This window comes from Sturnira hondurensis, unplaced genomic scaffold (assembly GCF_014824575.4).
Source record: "Sturnira hondurensis isolate 20B ecotype Veracruz unplaced genomic scaffold, ASM1482457v3 Scaffold0021781, whole genome shotgun sequence".
Taxonomy (NCBI): Eukaryota; Metazoa; Chordata; class Mammalia; order Chiroptera; family Phyllostomidae; genus Sturnira; species Sturnira hondurensis.
The window spans coordinates 106,213-123,348 of NW_028094412.1; the positions used below are offsets into that span (position 1 = coordinate 106,213).

The 17,136-nt window shown below is 46.2% G+C and overlaps 1 protein-coding gene across 16 annotated transcripts in view; it reads right to left on the bottom strand.

Annotated features, from left to right (window-relative positions):
- Positions 1 to 3,956: 3,956 nt before the first annotated feature.
- HUWE1 (HECT, UBA and WWE domain containing E3 ubiquitin protein ligase 1) overlaps positions 3,957 to 17,136 on the bottom strand; it is a 157,602-nt gene continuing 144,422 nt past the window's right edge. For 15 of the 16 annotated variants that reach the window (XM_037033746.1, XM_037033744.1, XM_037033754.1 and 12 more), the window contains 14 exons: positions 14,688 to 14,820; positions 14,200 to 14,402; positions 13,479 to 13,606; positions 12,103 to 12,199; positions 10,367 to 10,522; positions 9,672 to 9,917; positions 9,280 to 9,397; positions 8,472 to 8,612; positions 7,350 to 7,637; positions 7,136 to 7,241; positions 6,401 to 6,518; positions 5,901 to 6,082; positions 5,425 to 5,615; positions 3,957 to 4,587 (listed from right to left, as the gene is read on the bottom strand). In XM_037033746.1, the coding sequence (XP_036889641.1) occupies positions 4,485 to 4,587; positions 5,425 to 5,615; positions 5,901 to 6,082; positions 6,401 to 6,518; positions 7,136 to 7,241; positions 7,350 to 7,637; positions 8,472 to 8,612; positions 9,280 to 9,397; positions 9,672 to 9,917; positions 10,367 to 10,522; positions 12,103 to 12,199; positions 13,479 to 13,606; positions 14,200 to 14,402; positions 14,688 to 14,820 (2,210 nt within the window). In that variant the 3' untranslated portion in view covers positions 3,957 to 4,484. The remainder of the gene's footprint in view (positions 4,588 to 5,424; positions 5,616 to 5,900; positions 6,083 to 6,400; positions 6,519 to 7,135; positions 7,242 to 7,349; positions 7,638 to 8,471; positions 8,613 to 9,279; positions 9,398 to 9,671; positions 9,918 to 10,366; positions 10,523 to 12,102; positions 12,200 to 13,478; positions 13,607 to 14,199; positions 14,403 to 14,687; positions 14,821 to 17,136) is intronic. The other variant, XM_037033753.1, reaches the window with a different exon arrangement.

The window sequence follows — 17,136 nt, forward strand, 5'->3', positions numbered from 1 at the left end:
TTACACTTCACAGCTGGTATCAGTTTCTCAGCAGTGTATGACCATGGCTGTTTCTTCGCATTCTCTCCTGTGTTAATACCTACACAGATATATTTCAATTTGGTAAGTGGTTTTCATTGTGATTTAATGCAATGGATCTTTGATTATTACAAAATTATCACAGAGTTTAAGAATTTTGTATGCTTTTTGTTCATTTATATTTCTTCTTTCGTGAACTACCTTTTTATGTGCTTGCATGCTTTTTTAACTGGGGAGTTCATCTCTTAGTGATTCATAAGTTATATATATATAATTAAGGATTAACCATTTCCTGTTAGAGATAATATGTTTTCCTAGATTGTTATTGCTTTTTAATTCTGTTGATGATGTTGCCAAGATTTTAGTAGTCAAATATATCAGTCTGTTCCATTATGCTGTCATGCATAGTTTTTAGCCATAGATTTCTTTTTAAATTTTTAAAAAATTTATTTATCTTTAGAGGGGAAGGGAAGAAAGAGGGAGAGAAATATCGATGTATGGTTGCCCCTCGTGGGTCTTCTTCTGGGAACTGGCCTGCAACCCAGGCATGTGCCCTGACTGGGAATTAAACCACAATCCTTTGGTTCACAGGCCCGGGCTCAATCCACTTACACCAGCCAGGGCAGCCTTAGATTTCTTATATCCCAGATATTATTTGCCCATATTAATTTTTTTTAATTTTTAGAGAGAGGGGAAGGGAAGAACAAAGAAAGGGAGAGAAACATCAATGTGCAGTTGCCTCTTGCACGCCCCCAGCTGGGGACCTGGCCTGCAACCCAGGCATGTGCCCTGACTGGGAATCGAACCCAAGATCCTTTGGTTTGCAGTCCGGTGCTCAATCCATTGAGCTACACCAGCCCATATTTGCCCATATTTTCATTTCGTGCTTAAAAACCAAGTTTACATTTTCCACGCTCGAACCTTCTATTTGGAATTTATTTAGTGTGAAGTGCAGAGCAAACTGTATTTTCCCTCCTTCCAATACTTTAGGTGGCCTTAACATTGACAAAGCTATTCCTTCTCCAGCTGGCTCTTGCTTTCTTTTTACAGTAGACCAAGCACACCTAATTTCAGCTTTCACCTTGCTTATATAGCATGTCAATTTGTTCCCTGAAGTCTCAAGGCCAATTACACTTGAATTTTTATGCAAACACACAGTAAGTCTCTTCATTTATTTGCCTCTTCTTACCATTCTCCGGAGAGTTGTGTAGTTTTCTTCACATGGGTCCCAAACACTGCTTTTTAAGGTTATTCTTAGGTATTTTGTACTGTTGTGAAGGGAATCTATTTCCTGTCTTCTGACAGGTTAGTGAGAAAATGTTTAATCCTGCTACAACTACCTATTAAGTCTCTTTGAGTATCCGTGGCCCTCGTACTTCCTAACATCTACCTCCTTTCCCTTCAGTGAATTTCTGGAAAGCAGACACTTCTCGGTGTTTTCAGTACATGGTAAGTGCTCAATAAAATTCTTTGTTTACAATGGGTAATGATTGTTTCCCCCACCAAGACAGCTGCAATTGTAAATAGAGAGCCATACATCACAGCTTATCTGGTTTGTTTGCATCTGTGGCCCAGCATAATTTTTGGCACCATTTATACTTTGGATGATAAATTCTATGGTCACTGTGATTATGAGACAAGGGGACTAATTTAATAAGGAGATAACCTGTGGTAATCAATGCACAATCATTGGGAGAAATTATTAGGGAACAAAAAGACATGTTTAATGTTAACAAGCAAGCAGCTATTAGCTTTCATGGAGAAGTAGGTCTGGTACTGACTCCCTGCTACCCACCTCAAATGCATTGTAAAATTGCACAAATTGCTTATCACATTTATTATGAACTATTTCAGATGTATAAAAGTTAGGAAGTATCACAGTATGTAGCATTGTAAGGAACAGCCATATATGTACCCAGCACCACCCAGCTTAATAAAACACCGATGTGGTTGCAGCGCTCTGTGCAATGACCTCTTCCCAGTTGCTTCCCTACGCGGGTGCCATGGCTCATGCTGAATAGCGCACATTACTGTTATACGCATGTGTGGGCTTTCAGTCTTCGTACATATGGATGTGGCTTTCCATGCTTTTGGTACATAGGTATGTGGTATTGTTTTCAGCTTTTAAACAGGTCCTACACTGTTGCTTACCATTGAGATTGTGCATGTTGATATGTGCAATGGATACATTTTTACTGCCGTTATAGGATTCCATGGTAGGAATTTATTACAATTTATTTATTGTTGGACAATAAATGCTTACATACTTTGCTCCTTATAACCAAGCCTCTTGGTAGACTGCTTTAAGTTCTAGTAACTTGATTCTCTTAAGGTTCAAGTTATACTTGTTTCCTGCTTTACCTCATCGTCAGAACTAGGCAGAACAGTGCTAATGGTGGTAACTGGACACCCTATGCTTCCACTGTGATGTTGGCTGATGGTCTGAGGCCACCTTATCAAGGTAGTGTCTTTACCTTTAAGTTACTAGGAACAGTTACGGAGTGATAGCAAGTGCCTCGCGTCTGTTTGACAGGATTTTCCTCATTTCACATCGAGTTGATTCATATTACACCGTACCTGTCTCACAAAGGGAGAGAAATCACCCTTGGTCATGGTAGGTTTTTGTAGTATGCCACCGAGTTAGATTCACTTTTATTTTCTTCAGGGTTATCCCACCTGCATGCCCCCCTTCCACACTCAGCTTCCAACCCTTGCACCCCTTTTATTAAAGGTGGGAGCTTTATTCTACTTTCACTTTTCAGAAAACCAGTTATCGATCAATTCTGCTGTATTTCTGCTTATTTCTCCACTTTAAAGCCTTGCTGGACTCCCAGTCTCATCTCTAGCCACAACCCTTCGGCTCAAGCCCTGCCATCTCCCATAACCGGACTCCTGTTGCTTTTAGATTACTTTCCTCTCCTTAATCTTAACTCCCACACAGCTTCACAATTCAATCCAAGTGCCACTGACAATGGAAAGTCTTCTAGTCTGGAACAGGTACTTCTGCCCTGGACACCCAGAGACCCCCTTCCTCCATCGGTCACAGAACGGACCAGTCTCCTCCCCTTGACTGGCAGTTCAGTGGCAGGGACAAGGCTGACTCATTTGTCTCTGCAGTTATCAGCAGAGCCAGACACAGACAAGCTTGAATTTTTTTAAAAAGGAGAAAATGCGCAGCAGCCATTTGCACCAGGACCAAGGGATCAGGTTAAGGACACACCACTGCTTCCCTACGTCCACACTCCGGGACATGGTCAAAGGGAAAACTTTTTTAAGCAGCAGAGCCCCAGAGAATGAGAAAAATCACACAAAGCAAGCACCACTTGGGGTTATTTTTCTAACTAAACTTTTATTTATTTTTTTCTAAGGAACTAAAGTCCTTAGATTGGCTTTAAGGGCTGGGTGGAATAAAAATCACAAGAGACTATTAGGTGATCTGTGAACAGACTGGCAGACAGACAACAAAACAAGAACAAAAGGATGGTAAGTTGTTCTTCTGGAGAGCTTGTCGAATTATTTGAAATTTGTCAGAAATAAACTAAAACATTAACAAATAAAATAAAAGTTTTAAACTGAGTGGAGGCTGTTGTAAAAACAGTGGATTGGATTCAGTGAGTCCAATTCAGAACATTTCTTATAACCTGCTGGTTTGTTCCCCTCAAATAAGATGCTTTGTCCTTGGCTGTGATTCAGTTCACACCAGAGCCCCGCCGAGTGCAGATCCCATCGTAAAGAACCGACCCCCCCCCCCCCCCGGTTCCTGGTGGCTGCTTCTCCCTTCTGACTACAGGAAAACCAGCTTTGAAAGAGGCTGCACCAGATGGTGGTTGAGCAGTTTTCTGGGGAGTCCATTTGGACCTTTTCTCCACATGTCTAGCATGGGCTGCTCAAGAGTTGTTTATTTTCTTTTAGTTTGAAAAAAACTCCATTGTGAAAAGTGAGTTATGAAGAGTGCTCTTTATTTGAAACCTCCACAACACAGACGCCAATTTTGTCTCGCATTGAATCATTAGCTGTGCACATCAACACATTCCAAGCACAAATTAAGAAATGCAAACAGAACAAAAAAATATATATATATATAATTTTTTCCCCTATCCAAAGGTTTCAAGTCTCAATGCAGCAAATCCTTCTGAACACAGACTCTGAGGAGCACACTGTTCAAACAGTTGGGACAAACAAGTCCCTGCAAAGGCTACTGCCTTTTAACACATGGGCTGGGGATCATGGACGGCATGGAACAGGGAGAGGAGGTGAGAAAAAGGGGGGGGGGAGAAAGAATGAGCAGGAGAAAGGGAGCGGGTATGCACTGGAAAAGACTAGGGCAGCTGGGACACACACATGGTGAGTCGGTGGATTTCATTTATTGGTATCAACATTTCTTTCTGGTTCATTTGTTTTTATTTCCCCCATTCCCAGGTCCAACAATGGTAGAAAAACCCCACAGTGGTGGGGGGTGGGGCTTATTAGGCCAGCCCAAAGCCCTCGGAGCACTCCTGGATGGCCAACAGTAGCATGTGCCGGAGCTTCTCAAAACTCTCATAGGCGGGCAGGTCCAGCTGATTAAAACTAGGGAAAGAAGAAAGACCGGTGCATAATGAACAAATGTAACCAAGTCCCTGTGTTCCCACCATGCCCACTTGACTTCTCCCTGAGGGAACCTACTCCTGGCTTCCTGTGGACTCCCAATCCTGTCCTAGCCTGGTTTTTGCCCTCCTCTAACCCGGCCCCGTTACTGGCCTTCAGGCATCTAAAACCTGTCTGACCCTGTCACCTTTTTAAAAAAAAGTCATTTATTTATTTATTTTTAGAGGGGAAAGGAGGGAGGAAGAGAGGGAGAGAAATATCAAAGTGTGGTTGCCTTTCACGTGGCCCCTACTGGGGACCTGGCCCACAACCCAGGCATGTGCCCTGACTGGGAATTAAACCAGCGACCCTTTGGTTTGCAGGCTGACACTCAATCCACTGAGCTACACCATCCAGGGCTGACCCTGTCACTTCCTAAACACCATGGCCTTGTCTATGGGCTAGAATGCAAACTCTAAGGAGCCATTCAGGGTTGCTGGTGATCTGACTCCTGCTGATGTCTTTGTTCCCCTCGACTCTAACTCCTTGCTCCAGCCACACTGAGATACAGCCCTTGAATACACCGTCTCTCACGCGGTGGTGTTCATCACCAATGTCTCTCCAGCCTCACTGTGAGTCTGGACCAGCTTCACATCTCAGACATCAGCCTCTCCAAACAAACAAACAAACAAACAAACAAACAAACTAGCAAATTTGAGCTACCCCCAGGGCCACGGTAGTCAGGGCCAGATTTGAGTTCCCGACCCGGGGCAGGGGCCTAAAAGTGGTACATGCGCAAGCTCAATCTGAATGCCAAAGAGAACAAATCCTTCTTCTTACCATGTGTGAGCTGAAGGCAGGCGATCTGTGGACCTGTCATCTCGATGGATCTGAAACTTCTGAATGCCATTCATGCCTTCAAGGGCAGCAAAACCTTGCAGGGGCACCTTGGAAGTACCTGTGACAAACTGGAGGAACTTGGCACGGTCAGCTTGGTCAAAAGAACGCAATGCTCTCCAGAACCACTGGATCTGTAAGAAGGGACACGAGAAGCCAGCATTAGATAGAGAGCTCCTAACGGAAGAGGGGAACTGGGCCTTGGACTCTAGACAAGTCTCTTTTGTGAGATGGGCTTCAGTTCATTCATAGGATGAGCAAGAACATCACCTGAAAGTGATCCAGAAGAATGAAGAATTACATATAGGTAAGTGGTCATATATAACGCCCTTCCCCTAGGAGTACTGGTAGATTTGGTATCACACAAACTAGCACTGCTTAGGGATGAAGGGGTGGGGGGAATGCCAGCAGCAGCTCACCTGAATAGAGTTGGACTGGTACTTGTGGTACTCAGTGTTGGATTTCAAATCGTCAATGTCAATTGTAGGCAGTCCTGATATGAGCAGCTCTAACTCCTGCTCAGTGAAGATGGAAATGAGGCGCTTTGGAATGATCTCATAGAAGCCTTCTAAGAAAGCCGCCAGCTGTTTGCGGATGGCTCCTGGAGAGAACAAACATGTCATGTGACATCTGAATTCACACAACTGTTACAGGTCACAGATACCCCCCATCTGGCACTTGTTGCTACTAGGACGGTGACCGATCTGCCCACCCCACCTGCCGCTCTATCTCTGGGCACCCCCCCCCCCCATGATGGTAGATGAAGAGAAACATTTTTTGTTAAGCTTTTGGATTCCTTTTGTGCAAACCATTTTGTGGCTGGCATGGGGAAGAGAAAAAACTATGTTGGTGAAATGAAGTGGGACCCAATCTCTTCCCACACTGAGCAACATGGGGGTCTAAGAGACATTTCCCCTACCTGTCATTCTCATCTGGCACACCAGGTGTACATACTCCTTCTTATTCTCCTCTGTTACCAAGATGTTGGCCCCATTGGGTTTGAGGTCACGAACTTCACACACTCCAAACTCTTGGACCTAGAATGTCCCAAAACATTAATCATATGTATCAGGCTTGGTCTAGGATGGGATTTACACAGACACCTGGGAGCATACCCCAAATTCTTTGCCATGTCCTGGGCAGAGAGATAAAGCAAGGTCATAAAAAAAAAAAACACCCAAAACAGTGACTTTTCTCTTGAGCTCATAACTCCTTAATAGGAAAAGAACAAGGGGAAAAGGGGAAAAAAGGGGCACAGGTAACACACATAACACAACACAATCTTCACAGAAAACAATTTGGTGGAAGAGTTACCTTAAAAATATTTTGTTTTCATGTATATCATTTTTCTACAGTGAACTTCTTTGGGGAATGAAGAATGTATGTACTGAATCATGCATCGAAGCACTGCTTTTTACAAAGGGGGAAACTAGGAAACAGCCTGGATTATTTCACAAATTCTGGTTTTTCTGTTTGTGATGTCTCATACAAATACCCATTGCTCTCTGCCACATGGGAAGTGGGGCATGGGACTTTAAGAAGTCAAGATACTTCCTTAAAACCACGAGGTTATCCAATGCCAATTCAAGGGTGATCCCAGAATGGGTCTCCTAGGCTAGCCGGAATGTGCAGCAGTCAAGATTTCCTGACCCACCTCAGTGCTGAAGGTGAGGTCATAGCCTAGAGTGGAGACGTCATTTTCCAGCAGATAAACCAGGCCCTGGTAGAAGTGGTAGTCTTCGCTTTCCATATCTGTATATCTAGAAAAACACAATTAGACAAGGTCATAGGTTGGGATGGAGGAGAAGCAGCAGAGGGGTGGAACACACAGAAAGGACCTGATTCCCAGGACTGTGCCACATCCTCACCTGACAGACTTGCCCAAGATGTGTTTGTAGAAGGACCGAGTAAAGTAGCACTCCAGGAGGCGGTTGTCATATACAGCTTTGGCCACGATGCGTCCGACAAACTTGAAGTAGCTGAGGTGGTTGGGGTTGCAGTGGGAAGATGGATTGATGGTGTAGGTGACCCGGTCACCAGGTGAGGTACGGAACAAGGCATACATAGGGTTAAACATCTCCCGAGAGATGATCATATACCACTCCCGCAGGAGCCCTCCAGCATCCTGTCCTTCTTCTCCTTCAAACACTATATACCTGCACAAGAAAGCAGAAACAGAGATGTGCAGAAAGCCCAGGGCAAATCCACTCATTTACACAGCATGACCCAAGCCAGCAACTGGCTGAAGTGGTGGACAGAGAATGCAAGGTCGCAGGACAAAGGTGAACACAGTGTCAGAGGAGCCTAAAGTAGGGCTCCGGGACAAAATGGGCATCACTAATAGAAGACCAGCAGGAACAGTACAGAGGCCTAAATGAGGTCTCACTTAGGGAGAGCCGGGGTCAAGTGGTGTCGGAGAGCGCTAGGCACAAAGTCCGACGTCTGGAAGGGTTTGGTAGTGGAGGAGCAGGGCCCAGCCTGTCTCAGAGGCCTCTCTGACTTCCTGTGTGCTTACACGGAGAGCAAGCCCATGCCACGAGGGAGGGGAGTAATCAAGTTCCTCAGTTTGGAAGCATCTAAACTGCTCCAATGGGTCTAACATCTTGTCACTTCCATGACCTCTGGCATTACGAAGTGCCAATCTCCTCTAGGTGGCTTCAAATACATCAGAGAGCAATGAGCTCTCTCCGAGAAGCCAGAAGGTCTGTCTTTGTAAAGGCCAAAGACTCTTCTGTCTGGTAATTGTTGGGCAGCCTCAGCCAAAGGCTAGCTAGCCAGCAGAAGACCACTCTTATGAGCCCAGGCTAAGAGGATGGGAGGCGGCCCAGTGGGAATGATATAAGCTAGATTCCAATTGGGAATTCCTACTGGGGAGAGCAGCACCTCCCTAAGTCCCCTTGTACATCTGGTGCCTGAGTAAGCCTTCGCTATGACAGAGAAGGAGGGTCCCCACCCTCCCATCTTGTCTGTTTTCTGCTCTGGGCCCTTACAAGCGATTCTTCATTTCTTCAGGGGATTTCCGATGCAGCTCACGGTAAGAGTCTTCAAACACATGGTCACGGCGGACATGCACAGCCATGTCTTCTTTCCGGAGCCCTTCATCCAAACGCTCCAGCTCTTGGCGGAAGTATCTTGGGAGGTAGGGGAGGAGGGAAGGAAGGCAGGGAGGCAGGAAGGAAGGAAGGAAAACAGGATTGGGGAGTGGCAGAGCAAACTCCTCTTTGCCTGATTAGAATGAAGACTCACAATGACGCTTTCCCCATCCCCCAACCACTCTGATCCCTGCTCCCCGCTTGTACCCCTGGCAACATGCCCAGTAGTTGGGAGAGATACGTCATTCACTGCCAACTGCCAATTTTCCCCATCTCCACCAAATAAGGGCCCACAGGAATTTCTGTAGCAAGCAGGGAAGTGTGTACTGGTGCACAGGAAGGAGAGTAGGGAAGCCAGGAATGCTGTGGAGGTCCCTTGAACCCTGCTACTGTTATGGCTACCCGCAACTCCTGTACTACCCCAAAGGATGGAATGGGACTTTAGAAATCACGTGGTTGAACAAAGGCTCACATCTCTCTGATGAAGAATGGAGACTGGGGTGGAGAAAGCCAGCAAGTATTTAGGTACGGTGACCATCACTGGCACAGATTACTCTCTCCCTCCCACCAGCACCTTTCCAAGGGCTGCCACCACAGGAAACTTCTTTCTCTGGGAACACTGCCCCAGGAGGAACTTTGGCTCCCTTCTGGAAGGGGAGATACCACTTGGAGAGTCCCCACCCTGACCAACAGCCAGGGCACATACTTGCGCTTGACATCAAAGTCGAGGACACGAATGTAGTCTACCAGAACAGCAAAGGGCCCGTCAGCGAGGTGGGTGGTAGACTGCCGTAGAATCTGGTTTAACACAGTGCGATGAGTCTCTGGGATGAGAAAGGAGAGCAGGAATCAGCCATCGTGGGTTCCAAAAGACTAGATGATAGTCATCCAGCCAGCAACTCTTTCTTCATTTTAGGAAAAAAAGGTTAAGTGTGGCACGCAAGGGCTTCCAGCCAGTCCCTACCTCACTGGCCTTGCTTTCCGACCCCCCACCCCCACCCATGTGCCCGTGTGCGTACCAGGTAAGGATAAAATGTATGAAACAATCTTGTAAAAAACGAAGCCCTCTACATCTGGGGGCCTAAGAGTTCCCTGTACCTGCAAAGCGAAGGAACTTCTGTGTGTCAGGGGGCAGGCTTGAGGAGATGTGCATAGATGAGGGCTCCCGGGAGAAGAATGGGTCGAGGGAGGAAGGAGTGGCTGGGGTTAAGGGGGCCGGGGAGAGTGGAGGCGGCTCGTCCTTGATGTGCGCCAGCTGGCTCTCACGGGTGTCTCGGACAGGAGGCTTGCTCTCCCGCTCTGTGGCGTGGACCAGAAAGAAGGCCTCGACGGCAGGCTGTAGCACTGGGGGTAGCAAGGATAAAGAGGTGACAGTTCACAAACTTCAACATATAAACCTCTTCCTCATAATCAAATTACGAAAGTACAATAGGGAAGAAAAGATAATGAAAACTTGTAGGAGAAATATAATGGTAGCATAGAAAAATGAAGCCGAAAGGGAGGTCAGAGCTTCATTAAAGCCAAAGAAAAACGGGAGAGTCAACCAGTTGTATAAAGATTCCCCTGGTCTAAAAAGTAAAAGATACCAGCCATAAAAAGAGAAGGCAAGTATTTTTTTTCCTGACACTGGAGTCAGAGGAAAAACAAAAACAAACCCAAGACCTCTCCTTTGAATCCTTATTACAAAGACACTGAGAAAGAGGGGTGACCTGGAAGGAAGAAAGGTAGGCAGGCAGAGGTGGCCCCAGCGCAGATTGCTGGGTCAGGACCTGGGCTCTCTGGCCACAACGCACCTAGCACCGCATGCTGGTCATGGGATTCCTCCAGTTCCTTTAGACACTCTCCCAGCATGTCCCACAGCTCATCTAAGCTCAGCTGCTCGCTGAGCAGCGGCAACTCAGGCGGCCTCTCCTCCTTCTCCTTCTCTCCCTGGGAGTTTCCATCCAAGCCTATAGGGCACACAGAGGAGAGTCAGAAAGTCTTCAAAGTTTCCTCTTCATTTAGATTTCCCCAGACCAAACGCACACGCCATTAGACAGATAAGTAGACTGGCCCACTGGCCCCTGAGTAATACCAAGTGACACCTGAAAGCAAACTCTAGTCTTATACTGAATGACATTTAAATTTATTTTATTTTAATTTTTTAAAAATATTTTATTTATTTATCCTTAGAGGGGAAGGGAAGGAGAGAAGGAGAGAAATATCAATGTGTGGTTGCCTCTTGAGAGTCCCCTGCTGGGAAATGGCCTGCAACCCAGGCATGTGCCCTGACTGGGAATCGAACCACGATCGTGTAGTTCGCAGGCCCACGCTTGATCCACTGAGCTACACCAGCCAGGGCCTAAATTTAAACTAAGTAAGATTAATGCAATAAAAAAATTGGTTTGTTAGTTGCACTAGCCACTTTTCAAATGCAGGCTATTGAGCACTTGAACTGTGGCTAGTGCACCTGAAACAGTGGCCACTGCAGGAAAGTTCTACCAGACAGTGCTGGTCTACTTCCTGCTTCGTTATTTCCCAGAGTACCTGTGGATTATTAAATGATCTAATATACCGGTAGCTCAAAAATGGACATCCTATGACAACACTATCCCAAAGGAATATGTTAAAGGGGTACCAAAAAGTGCCCAGACTGGTGTGGCTTAGTGGGTTGGGCATCATCCTGCAAACTGAAATGTTGCTGCTTCAATTCCCGGTCAGGGCACATGCCTGCATTACAGGCCAGGTCCCCAGTTGAGGGCATGCGAGAGGCAACAGACTGATGTTTTCTCTTTCTCTCTCTCCCTCCCTCCCCCCTCTCTAAAACAAAACAAAAGAAGTACAATTTTTTTAAAAAGGGGGGTACCAAAAAGTATTCTATGTACAATTAACTTGGAGAAATGCTGTTAATAACAGCACCCACTGTGTGCCAGGTACTGCTCTAAGCACTATACACACACATTAATTCATTCAATCCTAATTATGAATACCCCCTTTATTTTATTTATTTTTAGAGACAGGGGAAGAGAGGGAGAAAGAGAGAGAGAGAGGGGAACATCAATGTGCAAGACATACATCAATCAGCTGCCTCTTGCACACCCCCAACTGGGGACCTGGCCTGCAACCCAAGCACGTGCCCTGAATGGGAATTGAACCAGTCAGTCACCTTTCGGTTTGCAGGCTGGCACCCAATCCACTGAGCCACACCATCCACTGCTGAACACCCCTATTTTAAAGGAGAAAACTTAAGCAGAGAAGTTTGCCTCAGATCTCAAGGCTAGTAAACGAGGGAGCCAAGACTCAAATACACGCTGCCTCCAAGCATATCACATCAGTTTCTTTACTACAGGAATCACAATGCGTGCTGTGAATTTGCAACAAGGGTGAGGTGGTTGATGATCAGTGATCTTGGTCGGTAAATGCCTATTAACGCTGAGATTATGTTATGCCGAGAACAGGGGCTCCAGCAGACGTTCCAATTGTTTGGAATGCCTCCAGCAGAAGGCCAATTGTTTCTTTTGCTGGGCTGGAAAGGAGAAGCAGTACTGACCAATGGACTGAGTATCGTGGGTACTGGGAGACGGCTGGTCCACATCCATGGGTGATTCCTCCCTCCGGACAGATGCTTCTGACTGGCTTGCCTCCGACTGGATAAAAGGGAGACAAGGTCATGTAAAGGGTGCAGCTCTGCATTCCTCGGGGACAGGCTAGGAGCCGGCCCTGCCACTTCTCACACATCATAAGCTTAGAAAGAAGCTTCCCATATCTGGTCCGGAAACTCCGGTAGTTGTTCTAGCTCTCCAGGGCAAAAGAATGGCCTTCCCACCAAGTTTGCTGTCTAAGCGGGCAAGCCCCCTCCCTGGATGCCTCCACTCCACACCTATGTCTAGTCACACACCAGCCTCTTGGATACAGACTTCAAGATTTCTTCTGGCGACAGTTTACAAGTGTATACAAATATAAAGCTGAGATGGGCAAAACAGAGGTTTGCTCTTTGTTCGCAAAAGGTAAAATAACAGGGGAATCAGTGCAACCTTTGATGGATGGGATTATTAAAAAAAAATAACAACAAAAAAACCCCCAACATCTGTCCTATCAGGTGTGGGAAAGAGGCTGGGGAAGAAAAAATACTCCAGAACAACAGCTCTCTATTCTCCCTTTCTACCCTGCTGGAGTCAAAGCTCTCAAGTTCGAGGCTGTTCCCAGCTTGCTCAATGAAATGATACTGCACAATAGGAATTACAGAAAGAAAAGGCAGATGTCAGGATACTTTTAAATCCTGGATCTCGGGAAGGTGACTTGCATGTTGCAAGGACAGGAAAACATTGGGAGTGCCACAGCATAAATACAGGATGCCAGGCCTTTCCCTAAGTCACTCTGTGTTGGGATCCCAACAATGAGATGGCTACCTAGGAACCAGAAGCCTTCCTTCTAAAAGCCCCTGAGTGCCTAAGTGCCAAAGGAGTATGGAGAACAGAGGCAGAGGCCAGGGCGGAGGGAACAGCCATAACCAGACGAGGCTGCGTGGGATGTGTACCAAGCTTGGGGGACTTTCAAGAGTAGAATTCCTAAGATGTCTCTGATGTACCTGAATTATTCCATGAGACTGAAAAATCTTCATCCCACATCCCCTCAGAACCCAGACACTTAGCATTATGTAGTTTGCAAAAGCGCCACTGTTGACGGGATAGCTGGGAGTGGGGTATGATGGCCAAGCTTTGAAATCAGATCAAATCAAACCAAACCAAACCAACAAACCAATCAACAGACAATTTAAAAAAAACACCAACAGAAAGTAACCCTGTTGCCCAGAGCATTCATATAGCAAACTTAATGCAAAAGCATACAAAGTAAGGGCAGTGAAACCCCACTGATGATGTGGTGGGGAGAGACAAATGAATGAGGGGCCACAGGCATCATGCTAACCGTTGCTGCTTGTTGCTGTCTCCGCGCCCTTTGACCCTCACGTACCATTTGTATAATGGCATCAGCCTCAGCCTCCAGCTGCCGAACAGCTGCCTGGATGCTGCTAGCTGAGCCTAAACCGGAGGAACCTGGGAGGAAGAAAGAAGGCAAGATATGAAACGTAAAAAGAGGGAATGCCCAATACTCTCCCATGTCCTGGGCTGCCACGGGGCATCTTGCTGAGGTCTTTGAGCTTTAGCTCAGGCAGCTTCAGAGTGCTCATCTCACACACTAAGAGCTACCATTACAGACAAGGGCAGGGGACATGGTGCTAGGCAGATGGATGGTAGCAGGTGACAGGCTTCTGTGGGACAGGAGGAAAGAGGCAGGATTTGGCAAGCCATGGCTCAGGCAACATGGCTGTAATGTTTTAGTCAGAAGTGATCAAGGAAACAGAAAGGAGGCACACTCAGTGAGTTAAAATTTGGTTCAGCAAAAGATCCGTCCTCAATTTCCTTGCCAGATTTCCACTCCCCCTTAATTCCTACTTGCACTATGCATTTCCTATGCAGGCAGCTTGAGTGAGATACAGAATGCAGCCATCAAGATTTTAAGAAAGATTCATTACTTCCTTTTGGAAAGTTCAAACAGGAAGGAGACATGATATTAAGTCTTGCCCTTCAGGGACTCTGGGTTCTCCACCACCAACCCTGCCCCTCAACTGGACACTCCAATTTCATACCTAGCCTGCCTGTCTGCTTGGCTTTCTTGTTAGCTCGACGCGTGTCGTCCCGGAGCTGGATGATGACCTGCAGTACTCTCAAGAAGAACTTCTGGGTAGATGTCTTGGATGTCAACATGGACATAGAAGGCAGCTGGAGCTCCCGGCCACCCAGAGGTCGCTTCTGAGATGCCACAATTACCACATTCTCAGCCATGTCAAACCTGGATAGTGTAGAGGTGGCTTGCGTATATTGACAGCATCAAAGCGTAAACACTCAGCAAGCAGGGCTTTCTGGTATCAACCAGAGGAGTAAGAAATCTCACAAGGAAATCTCGCAAGTAGGCAAAAACAAACAAACAAACAAACAAACAAACAAACAAAAATAGGGTCAAACGTGAATAGGACAGATAAGAAAATCTGCCCAGAGAGAGGGGAAACCAGCAAGAGCCACCTTTCAGAATGTTTAAGATTCCAGTACGACAGCCAAATGGGCAGCATCTACCCACCTGCTCTGCATCTTGCCTTTCAGCTTGGTGGTCTGTGGCTGCTCCTCAGGAAGGCCATCAGGAGAGAGGGTCTCACACTGGGCTCGTCGCTGCTGTTCCAGGTTGTATTCCCGCAGCTCGGCCAGAAGGGTACCTAGTCGGTGGAGGAACCAACAAGTGTTCAGAGCCTGCCAGTGAAGCAGCTGAAAGGCAAACCTTTCCAAGAAACCTCCCCAGACCATTCATTCTTTTTGCTCAGCTACAGAGAACCTAGACTAAGCAGAAATTTCACCTCGCTATGTGTGCTGTGGATCAGTCAACCACCCAGGAACTACCCATTTCCCTGGCCTCAAGAATCTGTTGAAATTGCACAGAACGCAGGTCAGTGTGGAAAGAAAAATCATCTGTTTTTGGGCCTGCATACCTTTCGAAATTCTGAGTTTTTTGTGGTGATCTTTAGCAGATTGCTTACCTACTTTAATAGGACTAATACTGCCTAACCTCACAAGGCTGCTGAGAATTAGGTGATAACTATGGTAGAGTGCCTAGGATGTTGCCTGGCCCACGGGTGTTGGAATAAATGGTAGCAGTCAAGAAAGGCCAGAGGCCTCTTCCAGAAGAACCTTACAATTCTCATGCAGCAAAGAATGCCTTAGGTCCTACAGTTCAATCAACTCTCTTATCACCTTAGCTCCAAGGACATTTATGACAAGTAGATAACTTAAGCATGTAGCTGATATCTAGGGAGACCCATGACTGGGATGGGGATGGGGATGGGAGAAAGCAAAGAGACTAAACAGAAAGATCTCGCTCTATTCCTTGACTCAATTACTTTATCACTTGGATTTTAGTGTTTTTTTTTCTTGGTAAAACCGGAAGGAAGACAACTGAAACTAGATGATTTACAAGTGTTCTTAGAATTTTTGTACACTCAGAACTACACAAAGGCAGATGGCATTATTGTGATTGTCAATTCCTGAGCCTGAACACAGTGTAGGCGAACCTCTGAGCTGGCAAAGCTGCCCCAGCAGGCTTGTCATAGGGCTCTTACAAGTGCCCAGAATGGAGAAACAAGAGGGCACTGCCAGTCCTACGCATGCTCACCTGCCTTTACTAAGCATGGACTACCTGACTACCTGCCATATGCCAGGCACCTTGGATGTAGAGAGAACCCAGTCTTCCTCTTTTAGATGGCAACCCAGTGTTTTCAGTGCTATGAGAGAAGAAAGGTTGGGGCTGTGCCATAGAAGCATAGGAGTTTGATTCAGCTTGGAGGTTCAGGGAAGGCTTCCAGAAAGAGGTGATACATAAGTGCAAGGTTTCAGAAAAACATGATACTTATAGGGTTCCGGCCAAGATGGAAGCGTAGGTAGAAACGCTTTGCATCCTCACACAACCAAAAGAAGGACAACAACCAATCTAAAAACAATGAACCACCCGAAGTGCCAGAAAATTCAACTCCAGGGAATTGTAACAACCAAGGAGTTAAAGACACATTCACCCAGACTGGTAGGAGGGGTGGAGCTGGAGATCTGAGGGCAGAGGACATGCAGCAAGGTGGCGGACTGTGTGGGCAAAGCAGGGCTTGCTGAATGGGAAACCGCAGACTCAAAGCTAGCTATAAACTACTGTGGGGGTTGCCACGGTGGGAGAAACTCCCAGTCTCACACAAGAGAGTTCATTGGAAAGTGCGACTAGAGCAGAGCAAGCGAGTAACATTGTTCTTTCTCAGATCCCACCCCCACAGACAGCACCACAACACAGTGAAGAGGGTTGTCCCATCCTGGTGAATACCTAAGGCTCTGCCTCCTTACAATGTAACAGGTACAGAGACAAAGAAATATGGCCCAAATGAAAGAACAGATCAAAACTCCAGAAAGAGAGCTATGTGATGAGGAAATAGCCAAACTACGTGATGCAGAGTTCAAAACACTGGTAATCAAGATGTTCACAGAACTGTTTGAGTTAGTTGCAAAATGAAGGAACAAATGAAGGCTACCCAAAGTGAAACAAAGCAAAATATACAGGGAATCAACAGTGAAGGGAAGGAAATGGGGACTCAAGTCAATGACTTGGAACAAAAGGAAGAAATACTCATCCAATGGGAAAAGAATGAAGAAACAAGAATTCAAAAAGAATGAGGAGAGGTTTAGGAACCTATGGGATAACTTTAAGTGCTGTAACATCCGAATCACAGGGATACCAGAAGGAGAACAAGAGCAAGAAATGGAAAACTTATTTGAACAAATAATGAAAGAAAATTCCCCCAATCTGGCAAAGGACATAGAGTCCAGGAAGCCCAGGAAGCCCAGGAAGCCCAGGAAGCCCAGAGAGTTCCAAAGAAGTTGGACCCAAGGAGGAACACGCCAAGGCACATCTTCATTAAGTTACCCAAGGTTAAAGATAAAGAGAGAATCTTAAAAGCAGCTAGAGGAAAGGAGAGTTACCTATAAAGGAACTCCCGTAAGAC